The sequence below is a fragment of the Eschrichtius robustus genome, chromosome 8 (assembly GCF_028021215.1).
Source record: "Eschrichtius robustus isolate mEscRob2 chromosome 8, mEscRob2.pri, whole genome shotgun sequence".
NCBI classification, from domain to species: domain Eukaryota; kingdom Metazoa; phylum Chordata; class Mammalia; order Artiodactyla; family Eschrichtiidae; genus Eschrichtius; species Eschrichtius robustus.
Window position 1 is genome coordinate 72,672,860 of NC_090831.1, and position 23,759 is coordinate 72,696,618.

At 40.3% G+C, this 23,759-nt stretch overlaps 1 protein-coding gene and 1 pseudogene across 2 annotated transcripts in view; one reads left to right on the plus strand and one right to left on the minus strand.

Annotated features, from left to right (window-relative positions):
- Nucleotides 1-20,331, plus strand: part of CALCR (calcitonin receptor) — a 55,782-nt gene extending 35,451 nt beyond the window's left edge. For both annotated transcript variants that reach the window (XM_068549990.1, XM_068549989.1), the window contains 7 exons: nucleotides 2,030-2,183; nucleotides 8,653-8,713; nucleotides 8,793-8,859; nucleotides 10,197-10,415; nucleotides 12,894-12,935; nucleotides 20,011-20,217; nucleotides 20,290-20,331. In XM_068549990.1, coding sequence (XP_068406091.1) covers nucleotides 2,030-2,183; nucleotides 8,653-8,713; nucleotides 8,793-8,859; nucleotides 10,197-10,415; nucleotides 12,894-12,935; nucleotides 20,011-20,217; nucleotides 20,290-20,331 — 792 coding nt within the window. The remainder of the gene's footprint in view (nucleotides 1-2,029; nucleotides 2,184-8,652; nucleotides 8,714-8,792; nucleotides 8,860-10,196; nucleotides 10,416-12,893; nucleotides 12,936-20,010; nucleotides 20,218-20,289) is intronic.
- LOC137768651 (ragulator complex protein LAMTOR3 pseudogene) lies at nucleotides 3,765-4,139 on the minus strand (annotated as a pseudogene).
- Nucleotides 20,332-23,759: the final 3,428 nt, after the last annotated feature.

Consider the following 23,759-nt stretch of genomic DNA (forward strand, 5'->3'; position numbering starts at 1 on the left):
GATGACTTTCTCAATTGCAAGCACTGAACTTTGTCTTCGCAATTGTAGGACCTAGTCCAGGATTGAACACACAAAAAAATAAGCATAGTTTCTTCATGAAATTTAGCCACCATTTTGACAAATCAGGGAATCTTAAATAATAACATGTGTTTAACCAAACTCTAGCAGAATGTCCTTTAAGAAATAGTTGGTTGTTATTTTGAATTCTCCCTTGCCAAATTTTTTTAAAGCCAAACAAAAACAAAACATCTCACAATTTTTTCCTTAGTATGCTACTGTATCTAGCCATATAGAACATAACTACAGTGAATAATGAGGATTGGCTGCATATAAAATGTGAAGTCAAAGCTGCTTTGGATGACGCAGAGCCCCAGCTTTTCCCTGGGCCATCATCTTTGCCCTCTTCTTATCCCTTCCTCTACAAATGGCAGCCACCAAAGCTTCTGCTCTGGACCTCCTGATCCAGAAGGAATAGGGTTTTCAAGTAAGAGTAGTCTTTAAAGTGAATCCAGAGTATCAGCTGAATTTCTTATTTTACTTCCTTGTTTGTCACGTGCACATAGCAAGTATTTGCTTAGCAAATGCAAACTAATAATAATATTAAATAATCCCAATTAGGAAGGTGATCAGATAAAAAAAAAAGTCAGTGCCTTTGTAAACCAATATAAATTACTTTTAGATTACCTGATGTTTTGAATTATCTTCACTACTGTTCCACTTTGGTCAGAATCAGAGGTTGATTCTATCTCTGAAAATACACTATCTGCCTTCTCATGGACGCAGCTGGCTGCTTCTTACGTTCAATGAGTTCTGAAAGGACTCAGTGCATCAGATTCCCAGTAAATGAATTACTGTTGCTATGCATTGAATAGAAATGAGTGGTCCTGAAAAGGTTACTGCAATACTGAAAGTCACTTTATGGCTAATTTGCTTTGTAAAAAAGAAGGCCTGAAATCCAGTCAGATTCAAAATGTAAAGCAGAGCATTTGATAAAATAATAATGCAAATAATCATCCCTAATATGTAAAGAAGTCTTGCATGCTAAATTGTTGCTATTTTTGTTGTTGTTAGAGGGAGTCAAGCACAGCTAAATACCTTAGGGTAGTGTTCCTCAACCAGGGACATTTTCCTCTCCAGGGGACATCTGGTAACGTCTGGAAACATTTTTGATTGTTATAACTGGGTAGGGGATAGAGGTCAGGAATATTGCTAAACACCCATCAACACACAGGACAGCCCCACAACAAAAAATATCCAGTCCAAAACATCGATAGTGCCAAGATGACAAGCCCTACTCTAGAGGTGACTAGGAAACTATTTAGGGTGTTCTGTTATGTAGTTTAAGCAATAATTATTTCTGTACAGACAACAATATGTAGTTAATCTTGATTGCTTCAGAAATGTGGATCCCACATCAGTACTGAGTACCAAGGGAGGTTGCCATCCTTATCTCTGTGTCCCAAACACATGGACCCCCATATAGAAACTAAGGCTCCCTTATGAAAGCAAAATCACATCAGTTGGGCTCAGCATAGCTCCTGGCTCATATATGAGAAATTTACCACCTGGTTCTCTCCTCTTTTACTGCTAAGTAAACATCACTAACAGATCAGTGAACTTCAGGACAGCATTAACAATTTCTGTGTTATTCTCCTCATTGGCCATAGAAAAGGGGCCCTAAAAGGTATGTGACGAATCCTTGGATGCTATCAGAAATTACGGGTCTCAGACACACTACAGGAAAAATAAGCCTGTCTAGTCTATATAAGTAACCAAGATGTAATGAGAAAACGTTTGGGAGACTAGGCTTCCATTGCCCTAGTTGGCTGTTTCTTTACATGTAATACTAATAACCTATGAACTATTACTCTGATTTCCGAATCTAGAGGGTGACACGTTGATAGATGCTTGGGGAAACTGCCTTTCAGGCTGAATGCAGATACTTTAGCTCATTCTCACGTTCGCCCTCTGTTCTCGGCCAGATTGTTACAGATGTCTTCCACTGAGTATCTCCATTTCTTTCCAACAGCCGATCTGCAAGATTTTGCACTTTTTTCACCAGTACATGATGTCGTGCAACTATTTCTGGATGCTCTGTGAAGGGGTCTACCTTCACACACTCATCGTGGTGTCTGTGTTCGCTGAGGGACAACGCATGTGGTGGTATTATGTCCTGGGCTGGGGTATGTATTTTCTGCAGCTGAGTCTTGAGCCACCTTTACCTCTGTCTGTATATTCACAGTCTTCTTCTAGTCCTGGTCAGAGAACAGGCAGGGGCTGAGGTCCTTTGAGGAGAGATGGGACACAGGTGCTGGCAGGAGTTCAGTCTCCTGAGAACTTGGTAGAAGCTTTTCAGCAAGTTCACATGGACTCTGGTACGCAGGAGGGTGAGTGCAGCGAAGGAGGGGTATGATTATGAGCATGTCTTCAGGAAGCAAACCCAGCTAACAGATGCACTGAAAACATGCGCTGATGGAGAGATCTGATTAGACCCCCTTCAGTTTTATTTATCACCTGTTTGTAGAGCAAAGGAGAATTTCACATTTTGAATTCTGTACTCCCCTACCCTGGACCCACTTCCCATCCTCAAGAGTGCTCCTTCCTGTCAATCCATCAGCAGGACTCCTCTAGTGAAGGTTCAGGACGTGGAGTCCAGCTAAGCAATAGACATAACCGCATGGGCCTCCGAGTAGAACCTACCTGACATCACAGTGCATGGCAATGGCTTTGAAAAGCTTATGGTGGGACTGTTTGAGGTGTGGCTACTTCTTCTTCTTCTTCTTTTTTTTTTTTTTTTTCAAGGCTCATGGATGAGGTTTATTTTCCAATTGACAGTTTATGTTAGGTGAAACAGTCTCCAAACGAGACGAGAGACAGTCACTGATTCATGTGCTTGAAAGAGTGAATTAAGTTAATCGTAGTCTTTAAACGTTTAAAAAACAGTCTGGGGGAAAAAAACCTATGTAGTGCTCAAACTGTACTTTTAAAAATACTATTTTATTTATACTCAAGTATGAAAAAGAGGGCTATACTACCATGTTTACATACCTACCAATATTGGAAACAATTCAATAATGAATCACATCTAAATTTTATAAAGAATACACAGACATTAAAAAACACTGATTGGTTATAGAAAGCAGAGTAGAAGAAAAAACGATTAGCTATCATTTTCATTTCCAGTAAACAGCAGCACCCTCTGAGAAGAATCAAATCAGTTAGTAGTACTCACCTATACTGCAAAATAATATATACAAAGGAAAGTTAGTGATTGTACTGATTTTGTTACTTTTACTAAGCCATTTTATCTTCCTCACACTCAATGCAAAGAAAACAATATGAAGAAAAATATGTTCTCACCATTCACAATAAAAAGAGTCTGCTTCACTCTGCAGGCCTGGCATATTGTACAGTAGAGAGCACTTCATGGCTCAAGTGGATCAAAGTATCATTTTGATTCTGAGCCACCGAGTAGAATCTCACGCATATTTGGTGACTGGACTAACTTCCTAGGAGCTGTGATAGATTGAACCATTTCTGTGGAATCCCCAGATCTCACAAATAAGGAAAGGCCCTATACAAGAAAAGATAACAATCAATCTGTCCATAAATCCTATCTATAGGCTCTTTCTCTAGTGTAAGGTGGAAAAAGGGGCCCTTTCTTGAGTGCATGGATTACAAGTGTTGCTGTGGTCCAAAGATTGCTGGATTGACACTGTGTCCGATCTAATGAAGATAAGGTATACATAGAAACCACTGCCAGATTAAGAAACTTCCACAACTTGTCTCAGTTCTTCAAATAATGGAGCAAGTTCCTTTTCCAGGCTGACGATCAGTCCTGTATTAGCGTTGCTGCTGGCTATGAAACTCACCGCCAAAGGTAAACGATTGAATTGAACCACCTGGTAGGCGTTACAGTAACAGGTGATACTTTTATCGTTTGAAAGTGCAAGTTTGCTCCCTTGGTCTGTTGCAAGGGCAAAAGTAGACAAGAAACCAGGTCTCAAAGCATGCCCGGGAGCACTATCATTGGCCCCTTTGATGAAAGGCACTCCATCTCTATCTGATACAACAATAGCATGGAGCCCCTCAACACGTGGTAGTTTTTCATACAGGAATCATTGTAGGTCATCCGCCATCATGAACCCCTTTCTCTGGCAGGATCAATCTCCACGCCTGGGTTTCTGGGCTGCCTGCTTCTCTGAGCTGTCACTTCAGAGGACAGCTTCTGAGACAGCTTCCTCTAAAAGCCGCTGTCACATGATTTGTGAGGTGTGGCTACTTCTGTACAAATTGACTAAGGTAGGGGGCTGAGGTCCTTGGGGACTCTCTAGAATTGTTCCCTTTCCCCGAGGGCTGCTAAAAGAACAGCTCCACTGGTGGAAGGGAAGCAGACAGACCGTAAGGCAGTGAGAGGGAAAAAGCTCTGGGACAAAAACACATTCAGTGAAACTTCCACAGTGGAGGAGGGTCCCGAGGGCCATTCCACACTCTCTGTAGAGCCAAGGGCTGCCCTTACTCTCCACTGACAGGGTGACTATGACTCTTGGAGCAGAAGCTGTGGATTGCCTTCAGCTACGCCTGACTTTTAATGCAGCATTTGGGGGAGCCCCTACAAATATCCATAAGGGAGGCAAGATTTCATGAGGAGGGAGGGTAATCCGAAGGCTTTCTGAAAACATCACACTTTGTAGTTAAACCCCTGCCCAACAGATATTGTTACCAACTGTATAGAAATGCCTCAGGGGGGCTTCCCTGGTGGCGCAGTGGTTGAGAATCTGCCTGCCAATGCAGGGGACACGGGTTCGAGCCCTGGTCTGGGAAAGATCCCACATGCCGCAGAGCAACTGGGCCCGTGAGCCACAACTACCGAGCCTGCGCGTCTGGAGCCTGTGCTCCGCAACGAGAGAGGCCGCGATAGCGAGAGGCCCGCGCACGGCGATGAAGAGTGGCCCCCGCCTGCCACAACTAGAGAAAGCCCTCGCGCAGAAACGAAGACCCAACACAGCCATAAATAAATAATTAATTAATTAAAAAAAAAAAAAAAAAGAAATGCCTCAGGGAAGTCATGTAAGCAGCCCAAAGTCTTCTCCACGATTTACTCCAGGGATGGCCCTATGCAATATTCCTTTACTTATCAACCCTCCCTCGCAGGAACACATGGATTTTAACCAAGTATCAATACATTACCCAAACCCAGTGGGATAATCCTTTAACGGTGGGTCAGTAGGGCAGATATTTGGGTTGCCTCAAAGTTGAAATGATGCTACAGCTCTTTGGTTGTAACAGATAATAAGATATTCGAATTTAATCAGAAAGAGAAATTCTCACACTCTAGAGTATCTCATGGAAGTCAGGAGCCAGAATGCAGCGGGGCTACTAAAAGGGCTGTACCCTGGCAACAGCCCAGCATCCTGGATTTTTTAACCATCCAGTAAGGTTAGAAATCAAGCTTGTGACTATCCTGCCCATCCCACATCAGGTGCTAGGTCCTCCTGTTTTTCCCTGTCCTCAAAACGGGCCAGCATACAAACTTGGTTTTTTTTGTTGTTTTTTCTTTTAGTCCCAGCCTTCCACAAGAAGCTCCTCTTTCCTTTCCCTGCCCTTCTCAGCTTCATACATACCCTCTCAGTGATTTCTAGTCTTCTGAAACTGGTCATGCCAGGAATCAACTAGCTACAATTTAATTCCCCCCAATAGCAATTCTGATTATCACAATAATAATGATTGGCACTGGTCAGATGCCTTCAAACTGAAAACCTGAAAATAACATCCCCCCCCTGCCCCTGCCCCCCCCCCCCCCCACAGACACCATTTCTGTCTGATCTAGTTTACTTATTTGCTTTGAAGTAAAATGTATGGCATACTTCTTATACCAATTTTGACTATTTAAAAACATCTGTCTGTCACACTCAGAAAATTTCTCATGGAAGAAAAAGGCTGCAAATTTATTCTTGCTTGTGACGTTCAGCAGAGATGAGAGCACCCTGGAAGGAGCAATTTATACTGCTCTTTCCATACTGATGGATTGTGAATTCGTTATAAAACTTGTAGCATCATCGTAGTCAGCTCTTTGAAGACATCTGCTTAACACACATGTTCATGTGTGTTACAATTCAAAGGAAAAAAGAACAAGCTGTTGTATCAAAAAGAAGGTAATGAAAATAAGTAAAATATTTATGGGATACCTTAATCAGAGAATACTTAAAACTTTATCAGAATGATTCAAGTAGAATCCTAAGGAACATCACATTCAGTAAGGTAAGCACAGAATCGTCCATTTAAAAGAATGAGAAGGATTTGCATTTCCATAGATAGATGTTTAGAAAGATAGTCAACAAGTATAGTTCTAAAATGTAATTTTTTTTTTTTAACATGCCTGGGCTAAATCTATCTTTCTCCACTCCTGCACACACTAAAATTCCACCAAACTCCTTACCATTCAAAAATCACAGTACCACATCTCAATTCTGAGAACAAAATTGTAAGACAGCTGTGATGACTTCTTTTAAAGCAATAGCCTTCTCTTAGAACTTCAGGCAAGCGTTATCTTTGGATGGGAGGAAAACAAGTAAAATTACAACCAAAATAAATTCTCAACAAAAATAGTTTCACAGAAACTTTAAAGAATTTAATAGAGCAGAGAAGAAGAAATTTCTACTGGATATTTTTATTGTCCTTTTGAAATTATTTCCACACCAAAACAGTACGATGGGTCCTAAAATTTAGGTCCAATGCCATGAAATAAGGTGTAACCTATGTTTTGAAAAGAGTTTGAAAGTGGGACAGCAGAAAATTTGACCCAAGAAAGCTACGTCCTAAGACCTAACTTTGTTTGCAGGTGATGTACATCTCATCCATTCATTTCAGCTGTAATATTACCCACTCCATCTCAAAGAATTATAAGAGACAGTATGAACATCACCCTCTGGGTGAAAAGTATCTGGTGGTGAACTTCTCCCCAACAGAAAATGAAAAAAGGCTTCTTTCAGTAGTTACTTCCTTACAAGTCTGCACTGGACAGCTTACTGGTCAATTTCTCTCAAATCGAAGCAACTTCAAACACTGAAGTTTAGTTCTCAGACAAATCATTTATTTTACAACCCTCTTCAGATTGATTCTTCGCCTTGCTGTTTCTCCCGTTGTTATAAATCAAAGGAACTCCCCCACCCATGGACTTTTATAATGAACAAGTAGAATTTATCCAGTACTCCTGGAGAAGAATCCTGGGGAGAGAGGATTATTCTTTCTCTGACCATCTTTAGTGGGCGGGAAAGGTTGTTATGACGCTTGAAGCCTGGAAGAAGAGGAAAAGGAAAGAAAAAATAAACTGTGTAAAAAGTGACATCATGGCTAGAGGCAGGTGAAGAGCCCTAGGAATTAACAGATACGGGTCTATACTCTTCTCTGTATTAAGTAAGAATCACATTTTCCTTTCTACAAAATGACAAGGTGGAAGTGAAGTCTCCATATTGCCTCTCTTGCTGTCTAATTCTAAAATGTGTATTTCAAAGTAAAGTCAGAGAGTGAATTTTTGATTCTAAACCTGAGTGGGATGTTAGAACTGCTGTGAATAAAACACAATCATGTTTTGTGTAAATAGACTCAAAATTCTTTGAAGTCAAACATTTAATTGATGGCCCTATTTTGAATTATATGCTTCGTGGGTTAAGAAGCTGAGGTGGTTCTTTGGTGAAAACTGAATGTTCTGAGTCTCTTTTTGCATATAATTCACAGAAAAAGTGTGGAGGTCTGATTCACTTCTGAGACACATTTCTTAATTTGATAATAGTTTTAAAAACTCTGTCTACAAATGTGTCAACCAAATCAAACAATTTTCTATTGTGCATGGGTATATCTGAGAAAAAGATTTTTTTTTTTTTTTTTTTTTTTTTTTTACAAAAGTTACAGCTTTACTCTAGATTACTTTTATAGAATAAAGGTTGATTTTTAAAAGATTCAGACTGACAGGACGCATCGCCAGCAGCTATCTCCATCGTTCCGTTTATAAACTCAAAGTTGTTTTTGACTAGTACTTCAAGTTTACTCAGGGAAGTAGATTCTGAGCTGCTTTAATAAAAGGTCCTGGAGCCAGAACTTCCAGAGGGTAGGGTATGCACTAGCTACTCTGAAGTGTTCTTGTTGAAAGAAAATAGGATCAATGCACATGATATAAACAGAAAAACAAAAAGCCTGGAAGAAATACTGAGAGCACCAAAAGAAGTCTTTGGAGCAATCAGACTATGGCTTTCATATGCCATCTCAGGTCCCTTCCCTTCAGGACAACCCACCTCCCCTGTGTAAGAGAGCCCAGTTCACACACAGTGAAAAGCTTTCTGGTCTCAATTAATAGCCATCATCATCACCACAGACGTAACAATGGTATTACGGTCATAGTGAGAGTAATAATGTACCTACCACACTGGATAATTTGTGAAAGGCTTTTAATTATCTGGATGCTGTTAACCAAACTCTCTGACAGCACATGATGTTCTAACTAAGAGCATTTTTACCTGGTTTGACCAAAGATAATCTGCACAAAAACATCAGGGCAATATCTTGACAAGACGTTAAATTTGCCACTATTCTTGAAAGTAAACTACAATTTCCATCAAACTGTAGTTATAGCTTTTGTACCTTTTCACATTTTAGGGCTCCCGCTGGTGCCAACCACTGCCCATGCTATCGCAAGGGCACTGCTATTCAATGACAAGTAAGTACTGTGGTTCTTAGTTAACATATTTGTAAATAAAATGCACTTGTATTGATGTCTTCCCTCCTCTGTTTTTTAGTTGCTGGCTGAGTGTGGACACCAACCTGCTTTACATCATCCATGGTCCTGTCATGGGGGCACTAGTGGTGAGAATTGCTTTTTAAATCCATTATTGACAGTTAATTTAATGATAATCTATAATAAGAACAATTTGATTTGAGAGTCTTTTTAAAAATGATTTTTATTTACTACAGTTGGGTGGAGGGGCATAAGCTCATTTCTATACAAGCTATAGCAACAATATAGGTGTTCTTTTTTTTTTTTTTTCAACAATTCTATAAATTCTCCTAGTTAAAGACCAAAGGTAAAGATGTTGCTGATAAGAAAGCGAGAGACCACAAAGTCCCCCTGCAGCATTTTCTCCTGGGCTTTGCCAAAGTTAAACGTGCACTTACCATAGGAACAGGCCATTCCACTCCTAGGTACTTATTCAAGTGAAATGAAAACATGCCCACGCAAAGACTGGTATACAAGTATTCATAGCATGCTTATTCATAATAGTCAAATTTTGGAAACCATTCCAATTTCCATAAACAGGAGAATGAATAAACAAATCATGTATATGTATTATTTCTATAATTCAGTACTACTCAGCAGTAAAAATGAATGAAATGCCAATACACACAACACAAATGAATCCCATAGAGAGTATGTTAAACCAAAGAAACCAGACACAAAAGAATACACACCATATATTACTCCATTTCTGTGATGATAGGAATCAGTAGTTGCCGGAGGTGGGGTCCGGGAGTTGCTGACTGCAAAGGGGCAAGAGGGGACTTTCTGGGGTGGTGGAAATGCTCTTTTCTTGTTTGGAGTGGTTGTTACACAGGTACATACATTCGTCTAAACTTGCCACATGTAAACTTAAAATCTCCATTTTACTGAACATACATTATACCTCAATGAAGTGATTTCTTTTGAAAAGTGTTATTAGAAAAAAAGAAGTCTAGGTTAGCTTTCTCCACTGCATAAGCTTTACAGATAAATTTTTCAGCCCTCATTTTACTATTAGTTAAGTAGTCCTGCCTAAGGGAAAAATCTTCATAATGAAAAGATAAGAAAGCGAAATCTAAAAGTGTCACTTATGACTTCCCTTTGTAAAAATTATAAAAACCTAAATAAAGAATAAAACACCTTCCTTAGAACTGAACCTAATATACTTACATATACAGGAAATTATTTTCTCATATAGGAAAAAAGGGGAGGAAATGCTAATTCACGTCTGAAAAGAGTATTTGGCTCTACTGATGCTCTGTGTTCTCGTAACACGGAGCCGATTATATTACCTCTCAGGCAGTCACCTGTGTCCCGTGTAGGTGCTATCTGCTCCCCACACTGGATAAACGAGAACTGAGGGAAGTGGGTGTCCTTCAGGGGTGCTGACCTGGAGAATTTGCTCAGAACGATCATATCTTTGCAGATCAACTTCTTCTTTTTGCTCAACATCGTCCGGGTGCTTGTGAAGAAAATGAAGGAATCCCAGGAGGAGGAATCGCACATGTACCTGAAGGCGGTGAGGGCCACTCTGATCCTGGTGCCCCTGCTGGGGGTCCAGTTCGTCGTCCTTCCCTGGAGACCTTCCCACCCAGTGCTTGGAAGGATCTACGACTACGTGATGCACTCTCTGATCCACTTCCAGGTAGGGAAAGCACTTATTCAATCACTCGCTCAGCTAGTTGGTGCAGGGCCCCCAGTTTTCTGGGGCCCCTCTGTGATGAGAATGACCCTTTAGAACATGTGTTACCCGGAAGGGAGACGGCGCTTCTCTATCTCTCTCACTGCCTGCTTTCCCACGTTTTGAATCTTAAAATTGGGCAAGGAGACAGGAAACAGGAAACAGGAGGTATGAGCTTTGAGAATACATCTTTAGAGAACAAATACATTTGTCCAGAGACTGACCCACTGCCCAGGGCTAAGGACAGAGCTACACCCACAGTGCTTTTTTTCTTTCTATCTATCTATCTATCTATCTATCTATCTATCTATCTATCTATCTATCTATCTATCTATCTATCTATCTATGGCTGCGTTGGGTCTTCATTGCTGCGCGCAGGCTTTCTCTACTTGCAGTGAGCGGGGGCTACTCTTCATTGAGATGTGCAGGCCTCTCATTGTGGTGGATTTTCTTGTTGCAGAGCACGGGCTCTAGGCGCACGGGACTCAGTAGTTGTGGCACGCAGGCTCAGTAGTTGTGACTCACGGGCTCTACAGCGCAGGCTCAGCAGTTGTGGCGCACGGGCTCAGTTGCTCCGCGGCATGTGGGATCTTCCTGGACCAGGGCTCCAACCCGTGTCCCCTGCATTGGCAGGCGGATTCTTAACCACTGTGCCACCAGGGAAGTCCCTCCCACAGTGCTTTTGACCTTTCCTTCCCCTCCCCAGCATCCGAGGGCCACATTTGGTTTTGCTTTATTGAGGGGACTGTTGAAGACCCATGTAACCAATGCCAATTGGCTTTCCAACCTGGATTATTATCAGTCTAGTCGCTAATGCCATGAAAACACAGGGCAGAGAAGCAGATGTTTCTATCAGTGTGAAATGCCAACACTGGACCCTGAGCTGGAATCTATAGCCCTCTTAAACTGGAAGCCAGTTTCCAGTCATTTCACTTCATTGCCTTGACTCTGATTAGAGAGGTCAGAACCTTAGAATACCTACATTTTAGCCATCCCTACAATGTCAGGCAGACCACAGAGAATGGGTACGGCTGACACTCTCACGCTGTCCAATCAGAAATCATCATAATTATAGCTACCATTCACTAATATGTAGCACTTCATGTGTGAGGTAAGTATTCTCATGCCTATTACAGATAAGGAAATGGACTTTTCTGGTTAGTGGCAAAGTCAGGAGATATAACTCTAAAGCTGACCTAAAATCTCGTAACTTACAGCCTCCAAGCCAACATCCAAAACTGTGAAGGAAACCAGGTTTTGTGAGCACTTTGTTGCTTCTGTTTTCCCATTACTCCCAGGACCCTCAGCTGGTCCCACCCATACATATACTCCGTCTCCCATACAGTAATTTTCAGACCCTCCTTTCATAAATACACATTGAATTGTTTTTCCATGAGCTGCAATGAATTTGCACAGAGCATACACGCCTCCTGCCCTGTCACCCTCCATCTGTCAGAGGGATGTCAGGCATCCATCTTTGACAGTTCAGTGACTACACAGGGAAATGTATCCAGGTCTCTTCTCACGCGGGAGAGAATGAAGCAGTGTCTTGGGGGTCGTCCCAGGTGGTCCCACGTCTGCTACCCAGGGGTGGAGAGTGGCTGCCTTGTTTCCGTTCACTTTGCTTCAGATCCAAAGCCTCGTCGAAGGCACAGTGTGAGGCACTTTGAAAGCAAGGGTGGGACATGGCGTGTCCTAAGGCAGAAGTGAGTCTGCTACAGGCTCTTAGGCCAGAGTTTTGCTGTCTCAATTATTCATGTCCAAGTAGTTTTATTTTCTACTGCTGAGGCTTAATGTGAAGAAGGAGGTCAAGATTAATAGGGCTTAAAATTAAGTTTAGGAATTATTTTAATAATCTGATCTATTATTTTGGCCATTTCTATAGGCAGTTAAAGCTTGGATACAAGGGATCTTCTGAGTAGTGACCGGAACCTCAGAAGTTACTTAGTCCACGTCCTTATTGGAGAGATGGACTTGGCTGTGGGAACAGGACTGCACTAGTTCACCGTGAGGACACAGGGCACAGTCAGGCCCACAGCCATGCACTGACTGTGACACTTGTGCTTGCAAAAGTTTTCTCTAATAAACTCTACAAGATTTCAGTTTTTAAGTTTTTTAGGTACAAAGATTCTTTTCAAGTCCCCTGTAACCAGCATATTCTGCTATAAATCTCCACGTTAAAGGCCGTAACATATTAGCCAGATTGACGAGAGCAGTCTTTTTTAGCCAAACAATAGAATCCTAACGAGAAAAAGGCATTTCTAATGGAATATTCTTGTAGTGAAGCACTGAACATGAGTGGTAGTAATTGTTTTTCATCGAGCCTTGACTTGGTGTTGCTGTAGTGAAATGTTCCTCTCCAGGTTGTCTGTTTATATTGATTACTGAACAACACAATGCACACAAAAATAACTTCAACTCTATTTTTCCTCCTCTTTTTAGGGATTCTTTGTTGCCGTCATTTACTGCTTCTGCAACCACGAGGTAAGCGTGTTACATGTAATACCGCCACTCGTTTATATAAAGCCAGCACTTTACAGTCTCCAAAGGGCCTCTGTGCACTCTCACTTCTACAGTTGACCTTACAGGGTTTCATGACTAGCTGGATCATATTTTTTTCCACTACTGCAAGTTGAATCTTACCTACGTTTTTGTGTGGTACAACTGCAGATATTATCCAGACAGGTAGCTAAATTCTCATTTCCTTGGATTATACCTTAAGCTGGTCAGCACCCTGAGCAGCAACAGTGAAAGCTATTTTGGATTCCCATAGAATGGACGTCACACCCCCATTCCCTTTGGAAGGCCCAACTCCTCACTAGGGCAGAACCAATATCCAGCCAGTTTGTCCTGGTTCACTGCCTTCTTTTCCAGTTGCTTGATGCCAGTGTCATACCACTTATTCAACATTTTGAAAATCACCCTGGAGTTAAGACTCAAAAGGGAATAAGTAATTTGTTATCTGAATATTTAGATCAGTAAAATCTAGAGATCCACATGGCCAGTGTTTTAAGGGGTTTTTTTTAGCCAGAGTTTCCTTTCTTCCAATGATATCTTGCCTGGGAGCCCACTTTGTAAAACAAAAGTGGAGCTGCTTAAATTTGTACCAAAGAACTTCCAGGGCTTCAAAGATTTGAAAGCTCCCTCATTTTTCAGGTGAGAAATCTAAACTCCGGAAAGATCACATGACTTGCCCAATGTCACAATCATAGTTTATAACCAGGACTAGAACCCAGATTTCCTGATTTCCAATTAAATGGACTAAATCTTCCACTGCACGGCATTATGTCTATGACTCCTTCCTGAAGTTTTGTTAGTACACTTTCTTGAGTTATACACCTCATAACTTTTAATGTAAAAGTATTTGTGATAATTTTAAATTAATTCCTAATGAGAATAATTTTATACCATGGCAAATCACATTTTGTTAAAAGATCAATGTATTATTTTCCAGTTAGTAGTAAGAATGATTTTCTAACCATTATTAATTGATATTTAATGGATTTTCTAGTCTTTATTTCTTCAGTTAAACAATATTCAGTGAGCACCTATAATATTTTGCAGCTCTGAGACCTCTTGCTCCTGTCCAACCCCAAAACTGCAAGATGGTTGCCCCTGCTCTCCCTTTTAATTGATACATTTTATTCCTTCATTCATTCATCCATCCAACAGCTCATTCCTTAATCGAACAAAAATATACTGTGTATTCACTATTGCTAGGGACTATACTGAAACTCTGAGACAGAAATGAAAAGACATCCTTCTGTTACCAGCTGTTAAAGTGTCTTTTCTTTTAAGAACAGTAAAAACTAGTAAATAAATAGGGCTTAGGTCACCCCATCTTTATATCAATTTCTGTGAATGAATATCCCTGCCTTTGGAGTTGGCTCAGGTGGCATACAAAATAAATGTTTTCATCTAAAATAATATCGATATAGGGCTAATATAAAAGTCAGGTTCAGGAAGGGCATACCTTGAAAACACGAAAGGCTTGCACGCATTTGTAAAGATACTTCAATACTGATTGTGTCTTATCCATGATGCCGTCTTTGAAGTGGCAGGCGTAGAAAGCAAGCCCAGAGGTGCTCCTAACAATTGAAAGTCTCTAATTCAAGTATGTTATCTCTGCCTTTGGAAGTAAAGAAACCATCCCCATTTTAGTTAATATCATGTTACTGGGGGAGTGTCCCAGTGTGGCATTTCTAATAACACAGAAACTGTGTACTGTGCCAAATGTAGTGTCAGCCCAGCCCCATGGATTGCAGGTGTCCTGTGAGCTTACTGTCTTACAACACTGAACATGGGCAGGGCACTTACACGTGCGGAAAGTGATCTCCAGCCGCATGGTTGTGATCACGCTTTGCCTGGCTGAATGTTACGTTTTAGCAGAGATCTAGGGAGCTAATATGTCAGTTCTACACTGAAGATAAAGGTTTTAATTTTTGTTTATTATCCATATGTTATCAGTGACTCCTACTATGGAAATGGATCAGATAGTCAATGGGTAGGTTAAAAGCAGGAAAGGAATTTTGAGGATTACAGTACAAGGAATCAGGAGATGACCACGAGAGCACGCTTATGTAACAGACATTTCCCACAACTTTTCCAAGAGTGTGGACATTGACCACCCAATCATTTCAGTAAATTGTTAAGTATCTAAGAGACCACAAAAAGATGATTACACCTATGGAGAGGCCCAATTTTTCTAAGCAGTAGCTTAAAAATTGAGAGTACTAACAACACAGTGCAGGTTTTCCCTTTTTCATTTTTCTTGCTATTGCCCATGTACTGTGGATAAAATAGTTTGTGGATCAAAGCAGCAAGGTCTAGAAGGGTCTCAGTTTAATAGTCACAAATTGAAATGTGTGAAAACTAAAATTTTGTTGATTTGCTGTAACTTAGCTTGCTTTGAAGAGCTCATTCCACCAGCCTCTAATAGTTTACAACAGTCTCTTTCTTTCTAGAAAATATTTAGTTCAAAAGCCTTTGAACAAATGGGCAGCTGGTTTCCAAGTATTACGCTGGCACCCCCTGTTGAAGTTCCTGGTGTCTCCCCTCACTTCTGAGGACCCTAGAGATCCTCTCACTCTGCAGGCCCCAGCCCTATCCTGAGACACCAGTCCTCCCTTCCAGGCCACCTGAGGAGCCTGGAAACTCAGGCCCCTTTCTTCACCTTTGTGAAGGGCCTGTGAATCTGTCTTTAGTACGTACCATAGTCACTGCCACTCCACTGCTCAGGCACCCTGTTGGACCTGGTACCAGGCCAAGAGTGGGACTTCTTTACAAGGCTATCAGTTTTCAGGACTGTGCTCTCAGAAGCAAAGAGAAAGACCTGCTATACAGGAATGTTTCTGTTATTCCTTGCTTTCTTTCTTCTCCCCATTTTTTCAAGTATTCCCTCCATGAAGTGGAAATGCAAAGTCATTTGTGTCTCTTTATATCTGTCTCTCCTCTTGCGGGGGGACTGGAAGGGCTCTGTACTCACCACTTCCCCTTCCTGTCTATAAGGGACTCTCCCTATGTCATATCCTGCATGTTCGCTATACTATTGCTTTTATTTTTTTAACATCTTTATTGGAGTATAATTGCTTTACAGTGGTGTGTTAGTTCTGCTTTATAACAAAGTGAATCAGTTATACATATACATATGTTCCCATATCTCTTCCCTCTTGCATCTCCCTCCCTCCCACCCTCCCTATCCCACCCCTCTAGGTGGTCACAAAGCACCAAGCTGATCTCCCTGTGCTATGCGGCTGCTTCCCACTAGCTATCTTGTTTGACATTTTGTAGTATATGTAAGTCCATGCCACTCTCTCACTTCGTCCCAGCTTACCCTTCCCCCTCCCTGTGTCCTCAAGTCCATTCTCTACATCTGTGTCTTTATTCCTATCCTGCCCCTACGTTCTTCAGAACCTTTTTTTTCCCCCTAGATTCCATATATATGTGTTAGCATACGGTATTTGTTTTTCTCTTTCTGACTTACTTCACTCTCTATGACAGACTCTAGGTCCATCCACCTCACTACAAATAACTCCATTTCGTTTCTTTTTATGGCTGAGTAATATTCCATTGTATATATGTGCCACATCTTCTTAACCCATTCATCTGTTGATGGACACTTAGGTTGCTTCCATGTCCTGGCTATTGTAAATAGTGCTGCAGTGAACATTGTGGTACATGAGTCTTTTTGAATTATGGTTTTCTCAGGGTATATGCCCAGTAGTGGGATTGCTGGGTCATATGGTAGTTCTATTTTTAGTTTTTTAAGGAACCTCCATACTGTTCTCCATAGTGGCTGTATACTATTGCTTTTAGTAAAGTTCTATTTTCAGACCACTTCATATGCAAAAATAAGTTTTTCTATTTAGAAATTCTTTCTCTCAATAAAACTTGGTTTTCAAAAATATTGTCTTTCTAGAGACTCAAGAAAGCTTTGGGACTCAAAGCTAAACAAGGATTTCTTTGTCCTAGACAAAGAAAAAAAAAAAAAGAACTCCTGGGATGAATCCCACTTTCCATTCAGCAGCACCTAACTGCAAGTGCTTATAATGAACTTAACGGGAAAACAAAGGCCAAAGACAAAAACATCCAAATTCAACCACGAACGTTCCAACCTGAGTTTCTTTTTTACAAATATAGAAATGGAGGCCCCAAATGTTACCAACCTTATACAGTTAGTTAATAATAGAGCCAGGTGTAATAATTATGTCTTCAAGCCATCAGACCAGGGTTCTATTTTTTAAAGTTGGCAATAAATAAATTGACGTCATCGAGGAAATGTGAAGTGATCTGTGTTAATTGCTTTTATAACGAGCAATGAATTTATATAATTCAAAACTTTGTATATTATACTTACCCCGTGGGCAACTCCTTACATTTCTGATGCTTTTCAGGAGCAACCAGAGTCTCCCCTGTATTTTTCAGATTCAATGCCCACATTCTTGTGATCAAAGCAGCCTTAGACTCAACCTGTGGTATTGTAGGAGATAATTGCCCTTATTAAACTGTATTAAATTGAAGTGTCTTTCACATGCTGCTAAGGGCCTATTCTTACATGTGTGGTTTACAAATGGAAGCAGATTGCCACCTCCACACAAAAGGATAGGTTATAATTTTGGAATACAATTATAGGAGGCTATGAACATTTCTGTAACAATTTTTAAAAATTGAAATAATAGACTTCAAACCCTTTGGCCTCATGCTGGGTACTTCAGTAGTATGCATGGATACTCCAATGCAGACTGTTTTAAAAGGACAGATGAGGCAAAACAAAGACTTCCTTTTTTTTTTCCTGCTGGGCACTGTCTGCCTCGGATACCTCTAAATATCTGTGTTGTGTTTTAGCTATAAAGACAATGTTGGTATTTAAGAGATGCTGAATCCACAGAAACTATCAGTTCCCTTTGTCTGGGGACATTGCTTCTCCAAAATTATGCTGAGCCAGTATATTTCCTAATTCCTCAACAGGGCACTTGATAGTTCCTAGATTATAAACCTGGCATTTAAGGACCTGTTTAATAGACGGTACAACCCAAATAAAGCATCACTATCTCTTTGCTAGTCTCAACAGGAAAATACATTGTAAAGAAATCCAAAGTTCAAAAGAGAATTGGAAAGCAATTTAAATATTTACTAGATTCTTGAAGAGGTACTAAAAGAGAAATTTCATTGCATGGCAAAAAGTAAAATTTACTCATGTTTTGTCTGAAAGTATAACTCAGTAGGGATGCTCTTTCCCAGATATATTCAGCTGTGGTTTCTTATCAATCCTTTCTGATATAATCAGTCTAGTCCCTCTTCAATTCTGTAGCTCTCCCTATTGCACAGATTGCAAAGCAAAAGCCCAGAAACTGATAGGGAAACATAGTTGTCTTCTTGGGGAGTCAAGTGAAGGACAAAGTGAGTGATGGAAGGGGAGAGTCTGAACTTTATTCATTAATACCTTTAATAAACACCTTTGTATTTGAAAATATATTCCTAGGGTGATCTTCCCACCAAGAGTATTTTCTTTCCTTTTCCCAAAAGATCCAACAACACCCTTTTTGCCAGTGCAAATCACAATGTGAAGAAAACTTTCATTTGCATTAGCATCAGATATTTTACCAGGCTGTAGAGTACTCTTTGTGGAGACCTAGCTTGGAATATATGAGAGAGAACTGAACATGAGATCAGAAGCTATGTAATTAAGAGCTCGTTTTTATTTTCTTAACACCACCACCCTCCAAATATATATATATATCCACACATATGATGTAAGAGTTTCCTTTAGTCTAAAGACTTGAGGCCACCATCCTGCCATAATAAGAGTATAATAATAGGAATAATAGCCTCCTTGTATGGTACTTACATCTTAGAAGCCACTTTGATTCATAGTGCAACAATTTAATCCTTCAAACAGCTAGGTGAGGTAGAAGAGTTGTATTGAAGAAAGGAGTCTCAGAGGGGTTAACTATCCTACCCAAGATTTCATGGCTAATGTGGGCAGAATCAGTTTCTTGACCCAAAGTTCAATACTTTTTCATGGCATCAAATGAGACCCAGTGAAATGGCCTTATCAGTGGAAAAGGAAAGGAAAGGTGATGTGATGTTACCCAGTGACAACCATTCCCTCCCACACAGCTCATTGCTGGTACAATATTACAAGTGGTTGCTTCTGATAATTTCCAAAATTAGCGACCCATTGGAGCTCAAGAGTAATTCCCCAAATCATACACCATGGCGTGAGAGAGAAGACCTAATCACAACTGTAGATGACCTAGTGGTTTACTGTTCACCTCAGGGAGGAATTCAAGTCTCTTCCTCAAATTCACTCTAGCCAGTTTTAGCATCCCACCCTAATACCACCAGACACTAACGCACTAATTACAATACGGTCGTGGATGATCATTTTCTTGACTTAAAGAGGTAGAAAATCATTCTAGAATGGATGTTGACAACCATTCAACAAACATTTGTTGAATAACTGCTCTATGCCAAACACCACGACATCTGGTAATACAAAAAAGTATAAGACATGGTTAGCTAACCACTAACCAGAGCTTTATCGGGCACACCCCCTCTCAAGCCACGTTGGATAAAGGAAAATCAACAGTATGAGGCCATTATCATAAAATCCAGAACTGTGCAATGGTTTCCATATATTTTTTTCATGACCAATAATGTGTAGATTTAGATAAAAGCTTCTGCTGTATCAGAGATTGTAGCAGATAAAAAGGTTTCAAACTCTGTCTCCCTAATATGGCGTGGATGCCATATTGAATGTGAAACCAAGTCAAATTTTCATTCATTGACTGTAAGAGCTAATGAAGGAACCTTTGCTCAGAACAGCAAATAACCTTGCCAGTGGTAGTTGAGGCAAGTAACTCAGTTCTCCAGTTCGCAAATTCTTCTTCCAAGATGGTATATTCCACAGGCAGAGCATTTACCACACGGCCCTTTAGATGAGAATTACAATTCAACCTCCCCTAACCTCTGATAAGCTCCAAGACCTGTGCTCATGAACTTGGCTCGGATCATTTCCGACAACTGTACGAACACAAGGTTCTCTCTTCTATTCCAGGTCCAAGCCGCTCTGAAGCGTCAATGGAACCAATACCAAGCCCAGCGCTGGAGTGGCCGCCGCCGCGCCAACCGCGCCGCCAACGCTGCTGCTGCCACTGCCGCTGCCGCTGCCGCCCTGGCTGAGGCTCCTCAGATGCCTGTCTACATCTGCCATCAGGAGCCAAGGAACGAGCCCACCAACAACCTAGGCGAGGAGGGGGCTGAGGTCACCGCTATGGAGGGGGCTGAGGTCATCGCTATGGAGGGGGCTGAGGTCACCGTTATGGAGGGTGCTGAGGTCATCGCCATGGAAATCATCGAGCAAGAGTCATCCGCTTGAATGTGACGCAAATACAACATCGTGATCACTAAGCCCTCATTTCCTGGGAGAAAGACCGACCATGCATTTAAAGTGATTTCCATCCTCCCAGGAGCATACATCTCATTTGTCCATAGTGAACCTGAAGAAAGTTTTACTTGGTACTGTTGCTACCGGGAGACAGTCTAGGAATGGAGTCTCCCTCTGCAACACTTGTGAACTCCTGTGAATTCCATCTTTCATCCAGGACTGAGATACAAATGTCATAGTAATGCAAGCAAAGTGTCCGAGTAAAACACAGTTAAATTGACCTAGTTCAGATACAGGGTGCTCCTTGTTAATCTTGAGCCATTTATACCTTTGAAAAATTAAAATCACTGTCAATGTTTTTCTTTTTAACTCTAAACTTTGAATTAGGATACTTCTGTATTTGGCTATGGATCTGATTTTTAATTTTTTTTTAAATTTCTATCAATTCTGATGTTACTCAGATGTTTTACCATCCACACAATGTAAACTGCACAAATTACAATGTGACCTCCCCAAGACAATGTGGCTTTCTAATATAGAGATGACCAAGTGTGTGGGGGGGAGAAGATTTGCATTTGGCAGGAAAATGTAATGCTTTGAATGAAAAAGAAATTTAGAGTCAGTTTGCTCTAAACCTTAGATGGGTCCATTTGTTAATTGGTTTACTAATACTGACACTCATCTTTGTTTTGGATAATCCTATCTGTTGGGCAGGCCCTAACTGCTGTGAGGAATTGGCCTTCATGTTGCTAACATTTATAAATTGGGAGGTCACAAAGAATCCATCACTAAATTTTTCACAAAACTGCCAAAAATATAATTCCTAGTGGAAGAGAATACTCTCTTTAAAGAGAGTTTTCCACTTTCCTAAACTCCAGGATTTATAAAGCAAATCATTCCAAGGTTTATAAAGCAGATTACCTCTTGCCCTTGGGTGCTATCTAGCAGTAAAAAAATTGTTTAAGACTGGTAATTAAAAGACTCCATACAAGTCCATTAACTGCTTTCCACCCAGCTTCTAAACTTAACAAGATCTCAGCCTTTTCCAGGAAGATTCAGTAGGACTAATTAGAAATCAGTTTGTAGTTGACCTCTTGTTTGCTGCTATTAGTGCAACAGGAGGGGGAAAAAATTAACTGCTACAAGTTTAACTATATACCAACTCATTTAAACTAAAAATAGACTTTCATTAAAATCCAATGTTATACTCCCATACCTCTCTTCCTGCAATATAAAATCTTCAAAAATCCCTGAGTAAACCAGTATCATTACTGGCACCTGAAATTAATTTGTGAATTTGCAACAGTAATCAGTTACCATTAAGTTAATTTGTATGCTAAATGAGGAGATCCATTGAAGCCCTCCAAATCTCATCTCATGTACATCATCATATGCCACTGCCTTTCAGAAATGATATAGTTTTGGAAAGACAAAAAGTTGATTTGTTCTGGTTGCATATTTAGTGCACCCAAAGAAAATTATATTCTTTCACAGAAAATGTATTTTGGATACTAAAGTAGCTTAAGTCTCCTTTACTTGAATGTAAGGGAGGATTTGAAAAGAGGGTATTTTTCCAATCACAGTGTTTATGTAATAGCGTTTCTATTTTTGTTTACAAACATGGAAAACAAACAGAGTATTTCTGGCAGCTCTAGTACAAATGTGATAATATTTTGCTGAAATATTCTAGATGCTATTGTGCTAATATAGTGTGGCTGAAGAAAATCAAACAGCTTACTATAGAATTGTGCACAGTGCCAAAATTATGTGAAATGCTTATGCTACATCCATGTATGAATTAATACAGAGTATGTGATAAGCAAAAAGTTGTATATGTGCATATTTTTCTAAAGAAGCATATTCTTTATCTTTTCATTCATTCATCTCATCTCTTAAACTCATTCTGTTTCATTTCAGCCGTGGGATGCTGACATCTCATCTTGCTTGCATTACAGGAGAAGGCAAGATAATCCAAAAATATAGGTCAGAAAACCATATGTGAAAACATCAGGGTTATTATCTTTGTCAGTGCAACCATCTTCAGTCTTCAATTTGACTAGACCCTCCAAAGCACAGTTCTCATACCCTTGCTAAAGCAAAACCACACGCAACTGGCAATCTATATTGTATAAGTTTGGGCAGCACAGCAAAGAAAGCTAGGGCAAGAAAATATCACATTCTTTTATCATTCTTGGTGTTTTTGTTTTTTTGGGTTTTTTTTTTTTTTTTTTCACTATTGTGGGACCAGACTTGAACTGTTCAGCATCACATCAGATCATTAGAATTGTTACAATCATTGATTTTTAAGATAGTTTTGGCTGGATTAAAGGCAACTAATTAAATATCATTAGAATGCATAAAGGCCACTACTGGAAAGATTTTCAGATCTGGAAATGAGGAATAAATGAGAACTATGATGAATTAATACAGGGGAACAGGAGCAATTTGTAGGGTCTTCATACTACGTGATAGCAACCAGAATTGTTGGCCTCAGGAGATCTGGGGAACTTTTTCAGAAAGGATACATCAGGGCTACATTTTTCCCTTTGTGTTCCACTGGGAGAAAAAAATAAATATCCTTACCCTCGTGATACTGAAGAACAAAAATAATTTCCCATCATACCGTAAAATCTGATTCTTCCACAGGGTAACTGGAACTCAGAGGGTCAACTGCCCACCTGCTTTGATCCAAAACTGGCCTTTGGATACACGTGGATAGCATGGTTCCTGGAGGAGGGAAAGATGTTGGAAAAGAAATGATAGAAATGCTGTCATCATGGATCTCCAACCCTTCTCATTCATTCCTGCATTCACTGTCATTGATGCAACAGATGTTTCATACACCTTTCATTCAGCTATACAACAAGTCATCATGACAAAGTTCTTTGTGTCAAACCTGCCAAGTGAACCCATACCCTTAAAGCATAACCACTGATATCTTTGGGGCAGTAGCACACACACATGGGGTTGGAGGTGGTAGCTGCGTGTGACCTTTTCTCCACATTAGTGCTGGGTGCGACAGCTAAGTTATAAGAAGTATTCTCAGAACAAGATCTCTGCATAAAGCCTTAGCAAGGACTCATTTTCTTGACAGTAAGGTCTAAAGTAGTAATTCTTTCATTGGCTAGGTTACAGTTCAACATCTTATGGTTGGCGTTAACACTTAGAGTTTAAAATAAGGTTATTCATGAAGAGGATGGATCAGAAGACATATTTAGAAAAGCATATTTAGAAAGCTCAGAAAGAAATGGTCATTTGTTATTTTGAGAGCAGAAACAAGGTGCCTCACTCCTCACTTAAGCTTAGGAAAATTAATTTTACTGAACCAATCCGTAGATAATTCGTATGAGGTGGGGAGGGAGGTTGGGGAATTAGCTGGAAGCATAAAGAAAAAGGATGATAATACGTGCGTGTGAAGA